At 49.5% G+C, this 21010-nt stretch overlaps 1 protein-coding gene across 5 annotated transcripts in view; it reads left to right on the top strand.

Moving 5' to 3' along the window:
• TTLL4 (tubulin tyrosine ligase like 4) overlaps positions 1-21010 on the top strand; it is a 27128-nt gene extending 6118 nt beyond the window's left edge. For 3 of the 5 annotated variants that reach the window (XM_005485208.4, XM_074548667.1, XM_026792264.2), the window contains exons 2-19: positions 1007-2291; positions 2971-3080; positions 3502-3565; positions 5554-5678; positions 6070-6180; positions 7071-7147; positions 7793-7987; positions 8071-8153; positions 9242-9370; positions 9989-10111; positions 12106-12204; positions 12769-12903; positions 13631-13768; positions 15587-15686; positions 16222-16432; positions 18605-18675; positions 19265-19347; positions 20130-21010. In XM_005485208.4, coding sequence (XP_005485265.2) covers positions 1063-2291; positions 2971-3080; positions 3502-3565; positions 5554-5678; positions 6070-6180; positions 7071-7147; positions 7793-7987; positions 8071-8153; positions 9242-9370; positions 9989-10111; positions 12106-12204; positions 12769-12903; positions 13631-13768; positions 15587-15686; positions 16222-16432; positions 18605-18675; positions 19265-19347; positions 20130-20271 — 3225 coding nt within the window. In that variant the 5' untranslated portion in view covers positions 1007-1062 and the 3' untranslated portion in view covers positions 20272-21010. Of the gene's footprint in view, positions 1-70; positions 871-1006; positions 2292-2970; positions 3081-3501; positions 3566-5553; positions 5679-6069; positions 6181-7070; positions 7148-7792; positions 7988-8070; positions 8154-9241; positions 9371-9988; positions 10112-12105; positions 12205-12768; positions 12904-13630; positions 13769-15586; positions 15687-16221; positions 16433-18604; positions 18676-19264; positions 19348-20129 lie in introns of those variants that run through there. The other 2 variants (XM_074548666.1, XM_074548668.1) reach the window with 2 other exon arrangements.

Raw genomic sequence — 21010 nt, 5'->3', positions numbered from 1 at the left:
TGATGGCTGATGCCCTGCTTATCCATCTTTTTATACCTCTGTTTTTTTTTTTTTTTCTTTAATATGCAAGCATGTGAGAGCTGGTGGAAGGTGGAAGAACCAGCCAGCCTGCTTGGAATACAAATTCCTATCGCAGCTGTATCCAGGGTCCCTCCAGGCATGTGTTAAAGCAATAACTGGCTAGTGGTTTGTTTTCTCTTTTCCCCTCTCCTCAGGCAAGAGGATGTTGCAGGTATGGTGCAATAGTTCATTCTAGAAAGATTCAGGGCACTTATATCTGCAACACTGGGGTCTGCCAGTTTGGTCCTTGCAGGAGACTTTTCTGAAGTACTGCCGTGGGGAGAGATGTACGTGCACAGTACTGCCAGTCTGTGCTGGAAGCAGAGGTGTTGATGTTAGAACAGCCCTGCATTTGGTTCTTGCTATGTTGGAACAGCCCTGCCTTCTCAGTCCTGAGCTCTATAGGAAGCCTTTAGCCCTCACAAAGCTCTTTTACTAGAGTTAGAAACATGTTCCTTTTAAAAGCAAGGGCTGAGGTTGTCATCTAGTTGTGTAATGTACTGAGCTGAAGTTTTAAGGAGCAGGGAGAAAAAGTAAGCAGATGTTTTGGTGTGTATGGCAGAGTCAGGAGGCACAGATCTGTAGGAGTGGGCTCCAGCTGCCATATGGGTCCCAGGCAGGCAGCCTCTTGTTGCAGACAGGGTGACTGCTAGAGCTGCTACTCCATGGCCCTGGCTGGTAGTCAGGCACCCTTGTGTGTTTGCAGGGTACAAGCTTTCCTGCAGATGGCTCTCTTTACGTTGTTCTTTGCATCCTCTGGTTTCATGTGAGATGCCAGCCATTCCTTGACTTGGTCTCCAGAGACTCTTGGTGAGCTCAGTAAATGGGAGATGTGATTTTCATCCTGTAGGAAAAGCAGCCCACCCTGCTTTCCTCATGTGGCGTTAGGCTGGGTGCTGTCCTCTGACAGGACAACAGAGTCTTTCATGCTATCCTTTTGTTTCAGGCCAGCAAAGATGCTGCAGTAGATGACTGACTGTGCCTCAAGTGCTATGGCTCTACATGGCGTCGGCAGGACCAGACCATGCTAACGGGGGCCCCAAACAGCAGAAGCGCATCGGGCTGCAGTCAGGCAGCCTCCCGGCAGAACGACCTCAGCCGTGCTGGCCCTGGCGCCTCGCTCAGCAGCAGGCCAAACCCGTCTGGAATTTAGAGAAGAGATATGCGAGTGCTTTCCAGGATCGCATCCTGCTGCCCTCAGGGATCCCTCTGCAGCAATCCTGCTTCTTGTGCTCACCATCACTATGCCACGCACAGCCCACTGAAGACAGCCTCCAAAGCCCTCGACACACTGGCCCTGCTACGGGAAGGGTGATATCTGCCACAGGAAGGGTGATGCCTTCCCTGCTGATGGACCCCTGCCTGTTGGCAGAGGAGCACTCTGGAACTGGGGTCAAAGGCTCTCCCCTCAGCTCAGGTCAGCAGGCTGCCAGCTCCTGTAGACCAGTGCTCAATAACAACTCCTTCCTACGGCCAAGCAGTGCTCAAGTGCCTTTTCTGCAGTCACTGAAGATGAAAAAGGTGGAAAACACCCGGAGTTTTCCTGCTACTTCATGGTCCCTCTTTGGGGACAATAGAGACAGCTTTGGTAGCAGCCTGATTAACAGGGCTGTGACGAACAGCAACGTTGTGTCAGAGCAAAACAAAATCCCCTCCCATGCCCCTGTGCCAAGCTGTGCGGTCCTCAGGAAGGATCAGTGCTCATTGGAGGATGCTAAGGGGGGACCTCACAGCTCAAAAGAGAAGGAGCCGGAGAAGAGCCTCTTGAAGGCTGTGCAGCAGCTACCTAGTCAGGCTGCCACACACAGAGGCTTTGGGTGCCAAGCTGAAAGTTCTGGCCTTATGAGTGTGGGCAGCCTGTCCAACCAGAGCAGCAGATGGAGGCAGCATGCTGGAGTGCAGATCACTCAGAAAGAACCCACTGCTCCCCTGAACTCGGAGCTGGAGAGCCACTGCCTTAACAGTAACTCGAGCCTTAGGGGCACCTGTGACACCATTGCCCGGCCTGAGCGGATCAGTATCCGTCCCCTGGCCTCGTGTGCCAGCGCTCCTGTCTGCAGGACTGGCTGCCGTCCCGTGGGTGTGCTCAGCACTCTGTGTGCCGGGGACCACCTGGCAAGAGCAGAGCCTCTGCACTTTGCTGCTGTCTCTGAAGTGGCAGCACAGGTGTCCACCATCCAACTGGAGGAAGAAGAGAAACAGGCCCAGGCTGTGGTCTCAGGAAAGCTTAAGTAAGTAGTGGCAGGAGGAGGAGGGAGGCTGCAGCAGGATGTGCCAGGCTGGCTGTTGTGTCTGTGTGTGTTGGGAGAGGATGCACTGTGGGCAGTATGAGGTGGCCATAAGGATAACCATGGGCTGTGTCCATGAGCAAAACCCAACTGCAGCATCCTAGTGGGTGGAGCACCTTCTTGCACCCCCAGCTTGACACAGGCATTCGGGATAGCTCCAAGCTGTTCCATTTTCTCCTTCAACCATAGCATGGAATTACTGTGTGGCATTTCTAGTTTCTTCTACTTGGGGGGCCCTGCCTTCAGTGGAAAGCGCTGCACTTATGTTGAATCCAGCCTGCTGTTGAACCAGGCCTTCCTAGTCAGAGACGTGGGTTCATAAAAGAACACAGGGCTAATACAGGATAGAGAAGGTGTGAAGACATAGAGTTCCTGCTCTCCTGGTGGGAGAGGGTGTTCTTTTTCCTCTTTTTTTCTAGCTGCTCTGGAACATGTTCATTCTCAGCATGGTCTGAGGCCTCTCCATCTTGCTAGCTTGGGATGCGTGCTTGTACATCAGCACTGGAAAGGGCAGTGCCCTCATTTGTCTGCCCACATTATCTCATGCTGCCTCATGGGTTTCTGGGTTTTTGGCTACAGAAAGTATGTGCCATTCCTTTTGATGTAATGTTCTTTGTCCCAGTGCTACTGCTGAGGAGTCACTGCTGCAGCCAAGCCATCCCCAGGACGAAGCAGAGGAAGAACTTCCTGATGGTCTGGACGAGAACTACAGTCAAGAAGAGTATGAGGACAGTGAGTGCTGGTACCCCAGGGAGGACTGTGCTCCATGCCTCAATGTGGGGAGTGCAAGAGCTGTCTGGGAGCTGGGAGTCAGCACAGCTGCCCTCCTGTCTTACATTCATGCTGTCATTTCAAGATGTACTGAACCCAAAAGTGATGTAACAGCAAGGAGGAACTGCTCCTTCTGGGAGCAAGCTAGGGCTCACCACTGTCCTTCTCCAGAACTTACCTATCTCCTTTCTGTGCAGGGCTGTCAGCTCTGCTCCCTTCCCTGTTTTTATGACCCCAATTGGTGGGCAAAAGCCAGGATCCAAGGATTAGGGGTAGCTGGAAGGTTCTGTCCCCTGCAGCATTTGTTTCCTCTTTTCCCTCTCTAACTCTGTGTGCATTCACTCCTCATGGAGACAAAACCCGAGTTTGTTTCTTCCTGCAGGTGACTCGGATTCTTCCTCCGAAGCCGATGTGTTGTCCAGCTTCTCCACCACTCCTGCATCCAGGTTAGTAGCTGTGAACAGTGCACTGAATTTGGTGTATTTTTCCCAGACTTGTCCCAGGACCCGAGGGAATGGCCTGAAGTTGTGTCAGGGGAGACTTAGGTTGGATATTAGAAAAAGGTTCTTCACCCGGAGTGTGGCTGGGCACTGGAACAGGCTCCCTAGGAAGAGGCCAAGCCTGACAGAGTTCAGGAAGTGTTTGGACAATGCTCTTGGGCACAGGGTGTGACTCTTGGGAATGGTGCTGAGCAGGGCAGGGAGTTGGACTCGATGATCCTTGTGGGTCCCTTCAAAATCACCATATTCTGTGATTCTGTCATCTTTGCCCTCCATGGGGACAGGGGAGATGGTAGCATGTTGGGTAAAGGAGTGAAGATAGGAACAGATGTCCCAGGCAAAGCAGGTTTCCTTGCTACCCTGCAGGCTAGAGCTACCTCTCTTTCTACAAGCAGCAGCCTGTGAAGTGCTAAGGGTGTATCCACTGCAGCAAAACAGGGGTCTTAATTTCACTGGCACTGACAGTTGCTGAGTTAGGTTTACTGGATTAAATTGTGCTCTTGCAGTGTCATTGCCCAGCAGATGAAGCAGAGTGGAGGTGTCCTGGGCCAGAGACTGCAAAAGCTCCTTGGAGATTCGTGTCTCAGCATAGCATCCTAGAAGCAAGTCCTGGAGCCTGGATTTTTCTTTAACTTTTGGGAGAATCTTTTTCTGGGGAGCACTGGTCAGCCTGTGGTCATCTGAGCCCTGCCTTCATGACTCTTGGCTGACCTTTGTTGGACCTGTTTTTGCCCATCCAGCAGTGGGAGCTCATCTTGCACCAGGGCTGCCTCAGGCTTTGCTGTCTGCCTGATAACTTGCTGCTTCCAATCATATCATCACTAATCTGGGAGACAAGCAAGGCTTTCTGTGAGCAAGTGTTGAGCCTTAGGGTGCTGCAGGGCTTTGGGTGTGCACATGTGGTTGTGAAAGTCCTGGAGAGGTGATGTAAACTGGCCCAGCAGCTGTTTCTGGCAGGATGTGTCTGGTTGGCCTCTGGGGCAGATGGGGAGAAGGAGTGCTTGGGCTAAATGCCTCTTGCAGCAAGGAGGGAGGGGTGTTCACCACTTCTTTGTGCAGGGTGTGTGCTGGCCTGGCCTTGAAACCTTTGCAGCTGTCTCCTGCCTTCAGTTTGTGTGGGCAGAACCAGTGTGGGCAAAACCAGCTTTGTGCCAGAGAATGTTAAGCAATATAATCCTTTTCCAATTAATAAACTTTTAAATATTGATTTCAGTACTGAAAAAAAAACCAACAAACCAAGGACTTTGATAAAACACCTCTTCTTCCTTCAGCCTGGTCTCCAATTCTTTTGTGACAAGCTACACTCAGTCCCTTCAGTGAGGCAAGGGGTGGCCTGAGAGATTGGCTGATAGTGTGTTGTAGTTCCTTTTCTTTTGCTGCTCTTTGTTCTTTATTGGATTGCTCTGGTGTGGCTTCTTCCAATGGCTGCAGTGGCATATATTTGAATATACATTCATTGCAAACCCTACTTTTCACTTCATCACAATCTTAATAGAAACATTACAAATTCTATCCCTATCCCTCCTTCCAGGTATTGGGGCTTGCTGTGGTAAGGTGTACATATAGTGGGTAAAACTCCATCCCTCTTCCCTGCAATACAGCAAAACCATGAGGGTTGCAACAGTTAAATAATATGTATTACAATCTCCACTCCTTGTTCCCTTGGACTAGGTTATAGGGTTTGTCATGTAAAAGACTCCACTCCTTGCCCCAGAAAATCAAAAACTCCACAGTGGGTATTTGGCATGTGCATTCATTGCAGAATCATCCCCTCATTGCTGCAGACTGAGTTACTGACCTTGGTGCCCGCTGCTTGCACCACATTGCAATGATGGTGCAAATTCCTGACATCCAGATTAAGGCTCCTTCCGGCTTCCCTCTTCCTTTGTTACTTTTCACTTTTAGCCAGCTGACTACTGCTTCATCTTTCTTAGGAAACGCATTGACTGCCTGGCCCAGCCTTCTGGGGCTCAAGACAAAGTGCTCAAACCAGCTCTTGTCTGCAGTTTATTCCCTAATGTGCCTCCAACTATCTACTTCAGTACTCGGGATGAGGCAGGTGAGCCACAGTCTATTGTTACACAAGGTGAGAGTGGCCAGCCCATAATTAGGGAGCAGGTGGTGCCAGCACACAGCCTGGAGCTGGCTGGCAGTGGCTGCCCTTAACCCTTCCCATGATGACACCCAACACTGCTGTGAGATCCAAATGACTGCAGTAAACCGTTATTTCCAATGTCTGGAGCATGACTCAGGCTGCCACTCAATGTTCCAGTGTCCTGGATCTCCCCCAGCTGTGGCGTCTTCTGCTCCATGACAGTTCTGCAAAGAGGGCTATGCACCCTCATCTACAGGCCTGGTGCCTGTGCAGCAAACCATAAGAATTTTGCAGCTGTAGTAAATCCAAGTATTGTGTTTGTTTTCCTTCAGTCTTTAACTTTTTGCTTTCCTAGTGGAAAAGCTGCCTTGGGAGCAGAGGAAGCTGCTGCGATGGAAACTGTGCAGTGTCACACCTAACATAGTGAAGCAGACCATTGGCAGGTCCCACTTCAGAGTTAGCAAAAGTAAGTTGGGAGGCAGCGTTGTGTCCTTCCTTGCCTCCAGCGGCTGGACACTAGAAGGCAGAATGCCTGCAAAGAACAGAACAGAAGCAATACAGGCTTGGCTCTGTAGGATGCTGGGTTCATGTTTTTGCCTGTCTGACCTGCAGTATCCAACATCTGTGGGTCCCAGCAGGGCCTGATCTGCCTCTTGGCTTGTTCCTGGCATAGTCCACAAGGGCTTACTCCTGAACTGAGGCAGATGTGAGGCAGGTTTGTTCTGGCTTGCCACTCTGAGTAGTGCCAGGCCCAGCACTGCTGCTCCTTGTCCCCATATACTGAAGAGGAAGACATCTCTGACCATAGATAGAGTTCTCAGGGTTGGGAATCTTGTCACTTCCCAAGGACAGTGTAGGAGAAGCACTGAGCATTTGCAGCTATGATCCATACTCTGGAATGTGATCTCCTGGAAGTTTATTGGACTTCTGCATGTATCAGGAGACCTCTGCACAGACTATTTTGAGGCTATAATGAGACATGGATGGCAGAGGAAGTCCTAAGTAGTTATGGCACACCTACCTGTCCCTCAGCAGCACAGCATTCATTAGCCAACTGCTTCATTTGCCAGCTGTAGTGCAGGGAAGTCAGGATGCTGGGGAATTAAAGGCATTCCTTTGACCCTTCAGGTCCTTGCAACCAGTCATATTTGCAGCAATATGACCCACTTGGTTAACTGGATGCCACTCAGCCCTTGCTTTGGTAGCTTTGCAGTAGCAAATGTGAGTGCTTTGTGCTATAGCTGTACAGCATCCCTGGCACACTTCTGCTAGCCTAAGGAGATGGGGTGCTGTGGGTTGAGCAGGTGTTATGGGTGGCAGGGTACTCAGTCATGGACTTTTCTGTTTTTCCGGCAGCAAGCACTGACTGGCTGGGTTGCTGGGGCAACCACATGAAATCCCCTGGTTTCAAAGCCATCAGGGAGCACCAAAAGGTAGGGGCTGTTTTTTGCTGACCTCTTTCATGTGCATGGAGAGTGTGTTGCAAGCAATTTGGGTGCCCCTCTGCTCAGGGCCAAGTGTTTGTTGTGCCAGCTGTCCCTGTAGTGTCCCTTCCAGAACTGGGAGGGGAGTCCAAGAGACAGGCATAGCTGGATGGGCATCTCTGCTGTGAGGGTGGCTCTTGTATGGACTGAGGCTGTAGCCAAATTGTGTTTATTTGTGAGCTTCTCTAAATTCAGTCATAGCTGCTTAAAGCAATGCAGTCCTCCTTCTGGCAGAACTGAGGGATAGGGACAATGCCCTCACTGCCAGTGCAGTGAAGGGCATGTACCTTACTCTGATCACAGAAGAGTCAGGTGTAGCTCATGGCATGAGAATCTGCAAGGGACCCAGGGTTTGGTGTCTGTCACAAGTACATGCCTGTTCTGAAGAGCTGTGATGCTCCAAATGAGGCAGTTTGTCCCTGCAAAGCTTCAGGAACAAGTGGGATCAGTTTGGGTGCAATCTTGGGAGGGGAGCAAAGACTGTTACCCTGCACTGTATTCAGAGAGGATGTATCCTCTGCCAAGGGAGCAGAAAGGGGTGGGCAAGGAGTAGGGGAAGCAGAGAGATCTCATAGCATCTGTGTTCCTTTCCAGCTAAACCACTTCCCTGGTTCATTTCAAATTGGAAGGAAGGACCGTCTGTGGCGCAACCTGTTAAAGATGCAGGCTCGCTGTGGGAAAAAGGAGTTTAATTTCTTCCCTCAATCCTTCATCCTGCCCCAGGACATCAAATCACTCAGGAAAGCATGGGAGGAAGGAGGTAGCCGACAGAAATGGATTGTGAAACCAGTAGGTGTAAAGCAGAACTCAGTCCTCTGTCTTTTTGTAGGTGCAGGGAGAAGATCTGATTCTTTCTTGTTTGTGTTTTGCAGCCAGCATCAGCAAGAGGCAATGGTATCCAGGTCATCCACAAATGGAGCCAGCTCCCCAAAAGGAGACCACTGCTAGTACAGAGGTGAGTGAACATAAAACCAAGGTTGACACACAGCCTGGGACCTTTTAATGTCTTGTATCTCTGGCCAGTTCTGGGCCCCTGCTAGTATGTGGCAAAGCAAAAGTACCTGATTTGTATCTGGAGATTTCTCTGGAGACTGCCTGGTTGTCCTGCTGCTGGAAGTTTGGCTCCATCAGCTGCAACTGGGCTTACTGCAGTGCTGCAGTCTCTGTAGATATTTGAGGTCTCAGACACAACTTGGTTTCGTGAGCTTTCTGGAGCTTCTGTCTGGCAGGTGGACAGCTTCAGCTCTGCTGTGATCCGGCTCCCACTGCTCTGTACTCTGGGGTTTGGCATGTTTGGAGACAAACAAATCTTATCCAGTTCACACAAGCACAGTGGGAAGTGAAGTCCCAGGGAAGAGGTGGCAGTTGTCAAAGATTTGTTCTTATTCTTCTAACCAAGTTAGAATGGTTCAGTAAGAGCCTCAGTGCATGTAGATGCAAAGGACTTTCTTGAAATAACAGTATTCTCAATCTCCTTCCCCTTCTGCAGAAAAGTGGAATAGTACATCTTGATTTGAATCTGGGAAGATTCTTGTGAGAGCAGGAAAACTGCAGTGTTTGGCAGACAGGGAACTGTTGTGTTTGCTTGTTAGTTCTCCCTGTCCACTTTCTCTGCAGAGAGATAAACTTTCCTATGGAAAATCATGAACCTCTGGGGTGAATAATCAAATGAGTTGGATTAAAATACCCAGCTGTTTCTGCTTACTGTACAAAACCATCGGTGGTGTACTGCATGTCTTAAATGTTCCTGAAAATTGTGATCAGCGTTGTGGGTGTGGAAAAGCTACTGTGCCTTAAAACTGAGGAAAATCTCTTCAAAATGGAAGTGAGCAGAAGGAAACAGTTGTTATGTGCTGCAGGAGCTCCTTGTGAATGGGAGAGCTGCTCTTTCTGTCATTTTGTCTGTGTTGTGATTAACTTGGAAATGCTGTGCATAAAGATTTCTGCATTGATCCCTTGTTTTGCCAGGGCTTCTGATTTGGGGGTTAGAGATGTCCCTGCATATGAAAATCCTAACCCTTATGTGCTTCCTTCCCTCTGCAGATACCTGCAAAAGCCCTACCTCATTGGCGGGAAGAAGTTTGACCTGAGGCTCTATGTTTACGTCACTTGCTATGATCCCCTCAGGGTCTACCTGTTCAAGGAGGGATTGGTTCGCTTTGCCAGCTGCAGGTAGGCTGTGCAGGAGAGCAGTGCTGGGGGCTGCCTTGGTGCCCAGGCACCTGTGGCTGTGGTGCGTGCCTTGGCTGGGGCAAGAGGGAGTCAAGCCCTATAATGCTTAAAGCCGTACCTTGCTTGCTTAAGAGGCTGTGTGGAAACACATGAGGTCGCTGCAGGTGACTGTGAAAGGGAATGTGAGAGGATGCTGCCTACATCCAACCTTTCCAATGAAAGATCAGCTCAGTCGAAAGCAGTTCTTGAAATACATTGTCTGTGCTTCATTCTGCATAAAAGCTGGCACACCAGAAACTGAGACATTTCTTCCAGTTTTCATTGTATTGCCTCAGGCTGTTGCAGTACCATCAGTGCTTCTGCTCACTGATACTCTGACTCTTATTTCTTGAGGATATGCTGTGAGGGTGGGATTGCCTGCCACTGTCCCAAGGCAGCCTGTTCTGTCTCATGTTTTGTTCCATTAGCTCTGGGCCTGTGGGGACAGAGAGCTGCAGGCAGTGGGGCTGGTGGATGGCTGAGAGTGTTCTGAGATGAGAACAAAGTCTGTGCCTGCCTCATGGACTGGGGACAGCCACTTCAGTCTTGGAGAGCTTGTGATCCTCTTGCCTTCTCCAGGTACTCCTCCTCAGTGGAGAGCCTTGGCAACAAGTTCATTCACTTGACCAACTACAGTGTGAACAAGAAGAACGCAGCCTACAAACCCAACTCGGATGAGACTGCTTGTCAGGGACACAAATGGTAGGTGCTGCTTTTAGGGTACAAGGCAGCTCTTTCTATTTCCCATTAAGTCAGACTTTTTTCAGTATTCTTACCCAAAACTTGAACTTGCTTTCTGTATCATCTGCTCCCACTTGGGAAAGTGGAAGAACAGAGTGATTTTTAGCATGAGTTAGTGTCAATGGAATCTGGATAGTCTCCCTGGCTTGTGACTCATCCTGTCCAGTACTGTTTGATCTGTAAGTGCTGTTCATCCTGCCTGTGTTTGTGCCATTCCCTGCTTCCAACACTGCACTCATCTCTGCTCATTCATCCCCTTCCCCTATTGTGGGGGTGATGGGATGTGGTTAAAGCAGAATCTGATTGGTTTTTGTTAGATATTGAATGGGTGATGCTTAAATTGGCTTGATAGGAGCTTCTGCCTGTCTCATTCTTGACTTTGCTGTGGAGGCAGAGAAGGGGACAACTGTGGTTCAGAACTGTTTATTTAGTGCTACCCTGGGAATGGGAGCAGTGATGCTGTTTCTAGGCATTTGGGAGGAGGGCTGCAATTTTGCAGGAGTTCCCATTGCTTGCTGTCCCATGGGTGAATGGATACAAGCCCCAGGAACTTGTCTCTGATTCCATGGTGGTGTTTAAACCCTTTTAAAAATAGTGTGGGATTGAGTTCTCAATTCTCAGCCTGGGCAGGGCTACTGCACTCAAAGGGAGTTGCAGAAGATATTTGGCTGTGGCCAGATCACTTAGACCTGGACCTGCTTCACAGTGGTCTCTTCCTCCACTGGGACTTTTAGCAGGGTCTGCTGCCCCTCAGCAGTTGCAATTGCATGGAGGTGGGATTGTGTGGGTTTCCCATACTTGCATGCACGTCAACGCTGGCTGCTCCTATGTTAAAGATAAGTGTGGCTGTAATCCACTCCATCTTGTATGCAGGAAGCGTGACCTTTGGATTCCTGGCCATTAGCCACATGGTCTCACTTGAGAAATATCTCAGCATCCTTGGCTCAGTGTCAGAGTAGCTTGCAGCACTCAGTGTGGTATGGGAAACTCCTGTAAAAGCATAGATGCTCCCCCATACCATTTTGTTACCACATTTTTCAGAAATTCTTTTCATCCCTGAAGCCTCAGTGAAGTGGCTTTAGCTAAAACATTTTTGGGGTCTTGTTGGATTCCTGCTGAGCTGCTTTGCAGTGCTGCGGGGGAAGGCCTGCAGGAAGGGGAGGTTTGCTGAGGACATGGAGGGGGAGGGAAGAGAAGATCTGGGCCTGACTTACCTTGCTCATGTGCTAATTTGGGACTGTGCTGAGAGAAGTCTATGACAGATTCATGTTCCTAGTAGCTTGGGCCTTCAAAACCAGGGGCCAGGCTGGGGAGAGCAGTAACTAGGAACTGAGAGGTTTGAGGATGTCAGGAGGATTGCCATGTCAGGGAAGAGTACTGTCAGGGTTCCCCTCTGTTGCTTTCACTACCAGCAGCAAGGGGCTACATGTTGGAATCCAAAATGCAAGGAATTCTGAGAACTTTGGGCCTGTAAGCCAAAGCTTAAAATTAAACACAAGATTTGATCTAAGACCTTGGAAAAATCTTCCAAACTTAGGTGCTAGAAGCGAGAATATAGATTTATAATTTGAGACAGAGACATGTTAAACTAAGTGGAAGAAAATTTAGAGTTTTAGAGTTTTGTGTAAGTTTGTGTGTCATAACATTATTGGCTCAGAAGGCTTACACTGTAACGAGTCCATAAGATGAAATATTTAAAAATCAGGTCAAAAACATAAATGTCCTTGTTAGCAGTGTTTTATTAGTCAGTAAATCCTTAAAAGGTCTTGTAACTAGCCATCTTGTGACCTTCTGAACCACACCGTAAAGATGTGAACCAAACTCACCTTTCCTACCTATGTAGAAGATAAAAAAAATAAACCACATCATCTAAAACAACTGGAAAACCTCATCTGTAACTCATTCAAAATTCCTTCAACAATCCCCATAGCTCCTTTGCTTTTTCTCTCTCACAGGGCACTCAAAGCTCTCTGGGGTTACCTGACCCAGAAAGGAGTTAATTGTGAGGCCATCTGGGAGAAGATTAAGGACATCGTTATCAAAACCATCATTGCGTGAGTCTTGGCACCCCTTGCTCTGTGTGTCTGTGAGGTGCACCTTGGCCCTTTTAGACTGTACAGTCTCTTCTCAGCCTGGTCCTTTTGTTCTTAACTGAAATAGTATGTATCACTGCTGTTGGCTTCAGTATTTCTCTGTAGATCCCTCCTTTCACCTTGTTACTTATGCTCCTGCTACAATAGCTGCAGTGGGTAGATAGATCTTATATTTCCCTGACCTGCCTGAAGGCCAGAAAGATGCAGTGTACTCAAAATTGCCCAGCTTGCCACCCACTCCCCTGCTTTGCCTGGGAGCCTGAGAGAATGGTCCCTGGTGCAGGATAAATCTTGTGTTCAGAGGTGGATGCTACCTGACACAGCAGGGATGCTCAAGATGCAGTGCTGGATCCATCTGTGGTGTGGCAGCAGCAACACACAGGCCTGTGTTGGTCCCTCAGCCCACCTGCTCCCACAGCACGTGGCTGCGTTACACTTCCAGAACTGTCAACGCGTGCTGTGAACAGCCAGAGCCCTGCTGTCTGTCTGACTGTTGGAAACAAGCTTTTTTTTCTTGGCTTGCAGTTCTGAGCCCTACGTGAACAGCCTGGTGAAGATGTATGTGCGCCGGCCGTATTGTTGCCATGAGCTGTTTGGGTTTGATATCATGCTGGATGAAAACCTCAAGCCCTGGATCTTAGAAGTCAATATTTCCCCAAGGTAAAGCATATTCTGAGCCACAGCAGAGTGGATAATGGCCTTTCTTTTACTACAAAGTGAGTTTGGCTTGCAATGTCCCCTGTAGCCTGTGCTGAAAGATGATGGGCTTTGAAGCTTGCCTCTCCAGATTGCAGGAATCAAAGCCCTCCCTGTCTGTGAAAGCAACATTCCTCTGCAGTTCAGAAAGCTTTTCTGGGCATGCTCCAGCTAGAGCCAGGGAAGAGCATGTTAAAAAAGGAAGGCAAGGAGGGATGTGTCTTGTACAGAACGGGTGATGGCAGAGATTTCTCTGCGTGGGCAGAAGCAGTCAGCAGTTCCACTGCCTCGTGCACTGTTCTTTACTTCCTGACCGCATCCGGCCTTGTGGTGTCAGCTGTGCAGGCAGGGCTGAGAGCTGCAGTCTAACCAGCATGGCCCCTCCTGTCTGTGAGAGTGGGTGGGCATGAGCTGTACACAGAGCCATGCACACGGCTCTGGGGATGGATTTGCCTATTTCTAGCAAAATTGAGATGAGATGGAAAAATTAACTATTTCTGATAAGAAGCCACCCCTTCAAAGCTCTGTTGTCAGGATTTTTCTCTCAGTGTCTTGTGGCCGGTTTCACAAGGCAAGGGACAGACTGGTGTTTGTGTCTCAGTCAGTGATAACGCAGGGATTGATCTTGGGGCCATGGGGCTCAACCCCTCCATTCTAGCACTCAGGCTGCTGTGATGCTTCCTCTCTGCAGCCTCCACTCCAACTCCCCACTGGATGTGAGCATCAAGGGCCAGATGATTCGGGACCTCCTCAACCTCGCTGGTTTTGTTCTGCCCAGCGTGGACAGTGTGGCTTCAGAGACACAGACAAGAAGTTGCTCTACCTACAGGTTATCCTCCTTCTCTGTTAGAGAAGCAGACTTTTTTCTTGAGGGATTTCATCTGGGGGGGCTGCTTGGAGCCCAGCAAATACTGGCTTCTAGCTGTTGAGAGCCTGTGCTTGCTGGTGTTTAAGCTATGGGTCCAAAGAACTTGTCTCCTTGCCTGAGTATCTGGTTCCTGTGGTCTCTTCAATGCAGAAGGATTTATGCCCTCTCTGCAGGTCCATAGTTGGAAGTGAGGCCAGTGTAATTTGTGCTTGCTCTGCAGTTTGTCAAGTCGTGTTCTCTTGTCCTTCCCCCTGCCAGAACTAATATGATGCTAAGTTTTACTGCCTCTCTGCTTGGAGGACTGGCTGGCTCTGTTGGGGCTGGATCCACTTACCCTCTGACTTACCAAAACTGACATGCTGCAGCCTGGAGCAAGAGGAGCACCTGTTATTTTGCAAATGCTGGAGTGATCAGTTCTTTAGGCAGGACTGCAGGTGTCACATGCTGTCAATTTATGGGTGGAGGTGTGCAAAGTCTTATTTCACAGCCAACATGGCTGTTTTTTCAGAATGCTAGTTCCTGGGTGTGTGTCCAGCCGGACCCCTAATAATTCTGTGTTTCACCACAGCTAGGGCTTATCCTGGTTTCAGACCTGATGGCTGGAAGGAAACCAGTCTGTAGCAGAATGGCTGCTGGCCATATGTCACTGAAGGATCAGCTTGCTTGGTTAAGCACCAGCATGCAGTGATGTGTGGGCATGCCAAAAGATGGGACTCTTGCCCTGAGTGTCCTGTGCCTTCAGTGGAGAAGCTGGGAACATGGGTCTGTTCCAGATGGGGAGCTCTCACCAGCTCGTCTGCGGTGCTTTGATCACATGCTGGTTTGCCACTTCCAGTGGAAGTGCTGAAGGGCAGGTGTCCTCAGAAAGACCTGCAGGGGATTAAGTGGATCCTTAACATGGTTCAGATGATGCATTACCAGATTTCTTGCATCCAGAGGCAAGCTTGTTTAACTGTATTTCCTGCCCTGGGAAGCATATGAAGGGATTTTTTAGCATATGGGCAGAATTCCAGTAGATCTGCATGTTCCCCAAGCACCATGTGGCACAGACTCAAGGTTCTACTCTCCCTGTTTGGAGATGCACACAACTAAAGTTTTGCAGCAGCAGAAAAAAAAAAGCTATGTTGATAGATGGGTTAAAAGGTTTTCAAGAAGTATCTCCCAGATTCTGGCATCCCCAAAAGTTAAGTTGGTGTTTACAATAGATGGTTGCTGGTCAGATAATACAAAAGGCCAGGACTTCCCATGGCATGTGGCTGACTTTGAGTCCTGAGGGTACTTCAATATAGCCAGAGGAAGTTTTTGATCTAAGAATTCTCTTCTTCCTTGTATGATACTAGTACTGGGTACTTGCACCCCCATCCCTGTACTTGCAGTTAGGAAGCTGTGTTCCAAGTGGGATGGAAACATGAGATCCCACCAGGCTTCATGTGCTGTGAATCACATCATGGTGTGTCTCTGACCCTTGTGCATCTTATGTGAGTGTGAGGTGATGGCTCACCTTTTGGGTGAAGGATCACTGAAATGCCTTAGAGAGGGTCTGGCAGAGTCCTCCCAGTTTCCCTGCCCACATCCTTCCCACATTCTGTGCTGATGCTCAAGGCTGTGGATCCATCACTGATCTCAGAACTAGTGAAATCCTTGGAGAAAGTGTTCTCTCCTCCATGTCATTTTCATGAGGGTGTCATTACTCTCTCAGAAGTTGCTGGGAGCAGCTCTGCCATGACAAGACTTTGTCTTCTCTACTTAAATGCTCTATTGTCTCTCTTGTGTCCTCAGTATGGGCAGTGCTTCGAAGAAGTCCAAGCCAATATCTGAGCATTTGAGAGCAGAGAAGATGAAGAAGGTCTATTACTTGATGCAGAAGATACCTGACCAGGTACAAAACAACCTCCTCTGTTACTTGCATCATCATGCCAACCCCATGTCCCAGCCAGTCCCACATGTCTGTCCCACTTCAGATTGTGCTCTTCTCTGGAGTCAGCCAGATGATGGGGTGCACTTGGGCTTCAGTGGGTTACAAGACAGCTGGTCAGAAATAAACTGGGTTTGCTTAAGACACAGTCTCACTGACTCACCTGTACATTAAAATAGATGTGTGCTGAGGGGCATATTACCCATCAGTCCCCAAACAGAGTCTGAGCACTGCCTGTTTCTCCTTATATGTCTGTGCAGCTCTTGCAGCCTTTGCCAGCTGACCCCTGTGCTGGGTTAGTAGGGTCACTGGCCTTGTGTGCCTCCTGCCAGTGTATTTAAGAGAGGCTGGGCTGCAGAATTGGTGTTCTCTTAAGTTCTGTGCAGCGTTGGTGTCACCATTGAGCCTAGATTCCTTCCACAGTTTCCCAAAGATCTCAGACACATGGACACCTCTGCAGGGATGTTTCTCCCTGACCTTGGGTTGCTCTTGTCTGCAGGATTTTTATTCTTCTGTCTTGGACATCCTGACTCCAGATGACGTTCGTGTCCTGGTGGAGACAGAGGATGAGTACTCGCGGCGCGGGCAGTTCGAGCGGGTGTTCCCCAGCCACATCTCCATGCGCTACCTGCGCTTCTTCGAGCAGCCCCGTTACTTTAACATCCTGGTCACCCAGTGGGAGCTCAAGTACTACTCGAATAGACACAAAGGTAACTGTCCTCCAAAGCATGGCACAACCACCTGACTCAGGCAGGCTGCCTGCCAGCAGTCGTGGGAGATTTCTGAGCTATGCATGTTGAGGGGGAGCTGCCTGCCTGCATACTAACCCCCAGGAAATGTGTTACCTTCCCAGACTGCTTCACATATCACAAAAAGCTTATTCTGACTTGATGGCTGTTCTGGTACACACAGCACCAGCACTTCTAGGTGCCCTGAGCATGAAGCAGACTGGGATTTTGCCTTCAACCTGTAGTTTTGGCCTCTTACTGTGTTTCTCTGCTCTCTTTTGATGGAGAAACAGCTGGATTTGCTGAGCTTTGCTCCTGACTAGTGATCTGTGAAGGAAAAATTGGGCCTATTCCCTGGTCTCCTGCAGCTTTTTAATTGATGAAAAACAGTCAGCGTACGAATGGAATTTTTTCCTAAACACTAGAAATCTAGCTAACATTTCCATCCTTTCAGGACACAATTCTGTATTTTAATAAAAACATTATCCTTTAATGAGGCATAGCTGGCTTGGACCAATTCCTTTTCATTCAGGGTTGCCTCTACCAGGGCAGCAGTACAAACTGTTTCTGGGGGAGAGTCAGTGAGATCTAGCATGAAGGGTTAGAGAAAATAAAAAGAGGCTGTGGCTGAGGGTTTTCCATGCAATAGCTGATCTAGATGGAGAGGCTTCTGGAGGAGCTGGCCCTCCACTGCAGTGACTGTGTGCTCCTCACCTGGCTATCAAGGAGAGAAAGCAGACAAATGCTTTTGTCACTTTTCACTGGTGTTAAAGCAGAGAGACGGTAACATCATAGCCTTCTCTGGCTGTGTTGTCAGCATGTGTCATCCTTTGCCTTGCTAATATCTTTGCTGGATGATCTTCCATCAACTGTGAGAAAGATTCTGTCATCATCCTCACTGAAGTGCTGCCCTGAACTTTGCAGCTCAGGCAAGGATTCTGCTTCAGTGCTCCAGCTTCCCCAAAGAAACCAAGCAGGTTTCCTCTATCCCATCACTGCTCTGTAGCTCTGAGCAGAGCTCACCCTCCCCCATCCCCTTCCTGTTCCCCTCTGTTCCATGCAGCACCCCTCTTTCTCTAGCCAGCAAGGTGCAAAGCCCAGGTTGGTGCACAGTGCCAGCACAAGGCATCTGAGCCGCCCTGCTCCCCTTGGCCCCCAACAAGTGGGGGATTTTTACAAGGTTCTGGGACTTGCTGAAAGGTCACCAAGGAACAGGCTTTGGACAGCAAGAATTTCTCCTGGTATCTTATAGAAAACCACAGTAATGCCAGCTGGACAGCATCAATTGACTAGCCATTGCTCTGCTGGTTTTTAATTCTTGAGTCACCCTAGCCTTCTCCTATGACCCTAAGGCTCTTAAATAAGAAAACAGGATAGGATTTCTCAATATTTTTGGGTTAGCCAAAGAGCAGGGTGCTTGGCTGTAGGGGGAGTCAGCTTGCAGAAAGCCCTAGAGGAAGTGGAGCCTCTTCTGTGCAGTTGAACACATTGTTCTGCTTCAAAATGACCTTGCTGTGCTCTGGAGCACAATGTCTTGTGTGTGGTGAGAGAATTGGTCCCTTCCAGTCATACCAGTGATGATCTCAGCTTGTGCCCTCTGTCAGGGATGAAGTCTCAGCCCATCTTGAGCTCTGGATGGATCCCTGTAGGGTGGAGGTGATGCACTGGAATGCTGCAGCTGATCTGTGCTGTGCAAGGAGGAGGTTGCCTGAGCTGCCCTCCTCTGGGAAAGGGGTCAATGACAGCAAAGCTGCTCTACATTTGCACGGTGGGAACTTTCACCGGTGCAGCCCAAATCAGGTACTGCTGTTGGCAGGCACTGGGCTCAGGGGGACAGCCAATCTGGTCTAATTCGGCAAATCCTGTGTTGCCCCAGTTTTCCTGTTTCGCTGAGCCTGCTGCAAGGAATGTCTTGGCTCCCTGGGAGGAAGGCAAGCACTGCAGCAGCCCACGCACTGATGTTTGCTCGTACAAAGGGTGAACGCCCTGGGTTTACCCCGTGTTTACTGGCACTCAGGCGCGTGTTCAAGTAGTTATTGCATAGCATATTCTGTGTGGTCAGTGCAGCATATTTGCATGCCCCGAACTGGAAAGGCTTAACTCTTTGTAAACCTGGCTGTTCATTCTCACTTTCTGTCTTCTGTCACTTCCCAGGTCTGGAGCTACTGAAGAACTGGTGTGTCAAAGGGTACCACACTGGGGCAAGGACGGATTTGGCCCAAATGGTATGTATAAGTGGGGGTAAAGTAGGCACAGAATGGTTGTTTACCTGCACAGAGTTGGGTAAAGATCCTGCTTGCTCTGCTTCTTCTGCCTCCTGTCTTACCTGTTTGCCTTCTTCCCTCTTTGCCAAGGCCTCCAGGAGTCTGGAAAAACCCATGCTGCCCTATTTCCCACAAACATGAAGTCGTGAACAGTATATTAGATCTGCAAGTATTTTGCATCTGAATATCCTTGGGTGCACTGGGCACAGCCCTACATATTTGGCACCTGTTCTGACCACTGTTGTTCTCTGTGAGGGAGTCATCTCTGTCTGTCACTCCTGTGCCTTACAGCAGAATGCTGCTCTGAAAGAAACCCACTCTTGACCTCGAGATGTTCTACTCCCACTTTGAGCAGAGGGATTCATTAGGCAGAGAGCAAAGATTGCTCTGTTTGCTATTCTGGGAACAGTCTGGTGGCAGTGACAATGCACAGCAGTGGAGCAGCTCTAGCTCAAGCTCTCTAGGGCAGCCTATGGCAAAGCACAGCAGGCTTGAGGGATTTTTGCCATGACTTAAATAGCCATTCTGTTGTCTTCCTCTCCTTCCACAGTGGTCATTGCCAAAGTCGTTGTTCCTCCAGAAGAGTGGCATTCCATCAAATGGCTTCAGCAAACTGGAACTGGGCAAACTGGGGTGAGTTTGCACTGGCCATGATGTTCATGGTGTTCATAGTGTGGCTTTCGGACTGGTGTCCTGGTAGAAAACTGGCTGCCCTAAAAGCAGCTTTATTAAAGGGAGAGGAGCAGATTGGTTTGCAGGCTCTGAAGCCTCTGCTCACTGAGGAGCCAACAGATGGAGCTGGCATGATATCTGTGCAACTGGGCATCTTGGCACTGTACACCCAGCTTAGATGGGAGCTCTGAAGCTCAGAACAGCCAGATTAGGTGATGCTTGGAGCTGTCATGGTCAGAACATGCTGACAAGATATTCCCTGCACTGGAACTTGTATCACTTCTGTGGACACTGATGTGGTTAACAGTGAGCAGAGGCTCTCAGCTGCAGCACTGGCTGAGAGAACAGTGAGGTCTCCAGGTCTGTTGCACTTTCCCAGCTTCCCCATGCAAAGCTGGACTGCTGACAGCTTCCTGCAGAGGTGGAGGACTGGAGTTTGTCTGGATGAGACAAAGTGAAAGGGAGGCACACCCCTGGTCTCTGGTTCTAAGAGAAAGGTCATCACTGTTCCTGTGCTGAGGCCAGGGTGGAGTTGGGTTTACACACAGACAGGAAGACTTAGCTGTGACCCTGCAGTCCCACTGATATTGGGATACCTGTTGGGGTCAGTGGCATTGCCTGGAATGGGAGATGGAGTAGATAAGCCTGGCAGCCCTGTCTCTGAGTCCCTGTGTCGTGATACAGCAGATGATTATTGCACCATGGTCCTTTTGGTTCTTTCTCACAGTCCTTTTTCGTTGCAGTTCATGCCTCCCTTCAGCTGGTGAGGATCTCACAAGATGCCTGGAGCCCAGCCCTGCTCAGAGCTTACCTCTCAACAAGTGCACTGATGGAGCCAACCAGAGACCTGCTGGCTGCCTCAAAGACACTGCCCTGGTGATGTGACCAAGCAGCCACCGTCCCTCCCTGGGGACACATCAACCTACCTCAAAGGAAGACATAGGAACTGGCTCTGTAGAGCAAGGACTGTGAGAGCCCTTTGCACTGCACACTTGTTTTGGGGCTGGTTGTAGAGAGAGATGTTTTCCTAGGCAAAGAGGAAGCCTGTGTGACTTCATTTTCTAAAGCAAGTGGCAAAGCTGGAGGAAGTGGGGGTTATCTTGCTTCTGTCCTAGACTGAGAAAGCCTGACATTGTGGTTTCTTTGCTGTGTGAGAGCTGGCTGAGCCTGCCCTTCTATCCCCAGTCAGCACAGGCTGAGCCTTTGCTCGCCTGTGTCTGTGTCCTGAGTTGCTGGCAGCTGAGCCTGCTCTTGCCCTGCTGCCGCCTGGCCCCTGGAGATAAGTCCTGAGTCCTCATGCCTGGGAGAGAGTAAAACTGCCCAGTTTTATCCTTTCTGAATGTCTGTGCCAACATCCTGCCCTCCCCCATCAACAGGCCCCATGGGAGACCTCAGGCTTGCACATTGAAGCTCCGGAGAGACCGTGGGTACCCGTGTGGCTCCAGTTGGTTGTGGGGGCAGTGGGGCTGCTGGGGAGGGAGCGTCCTTCTCAGGGCCATTGGCTCTCTGGTGTGCCCTGCAGCATGTGTGCATGGACTGCAGGCTAGTGCTCTTCTCTTGGGTCTGCTCTCTATTTTCCCCTTGTTTCTCAAGGATTTCTATTAAATTTTAACACTCAACTGCT

The sequence above is a fragment of the Zonotrichia albicollis genome, chromosome 10 (genome assembly GCF_047830755.1).
Source record: "Zonotrichia albicollis isolate bZonAlb1 chromosome 10, bZonAlb1.hap1, whole genome shotgun sequence".
NCBI lineage: Eukaryota > Metazoa > Chordata > Aves > Passeriformes > Passerellidae > Zonotrichia > Zonotrichia albicollis.
The sequence above is the reverse complement of the archived record's forward strand: the minus strand, read 5'-3'. Positions and strand labels throughout refer to the sequence as shown.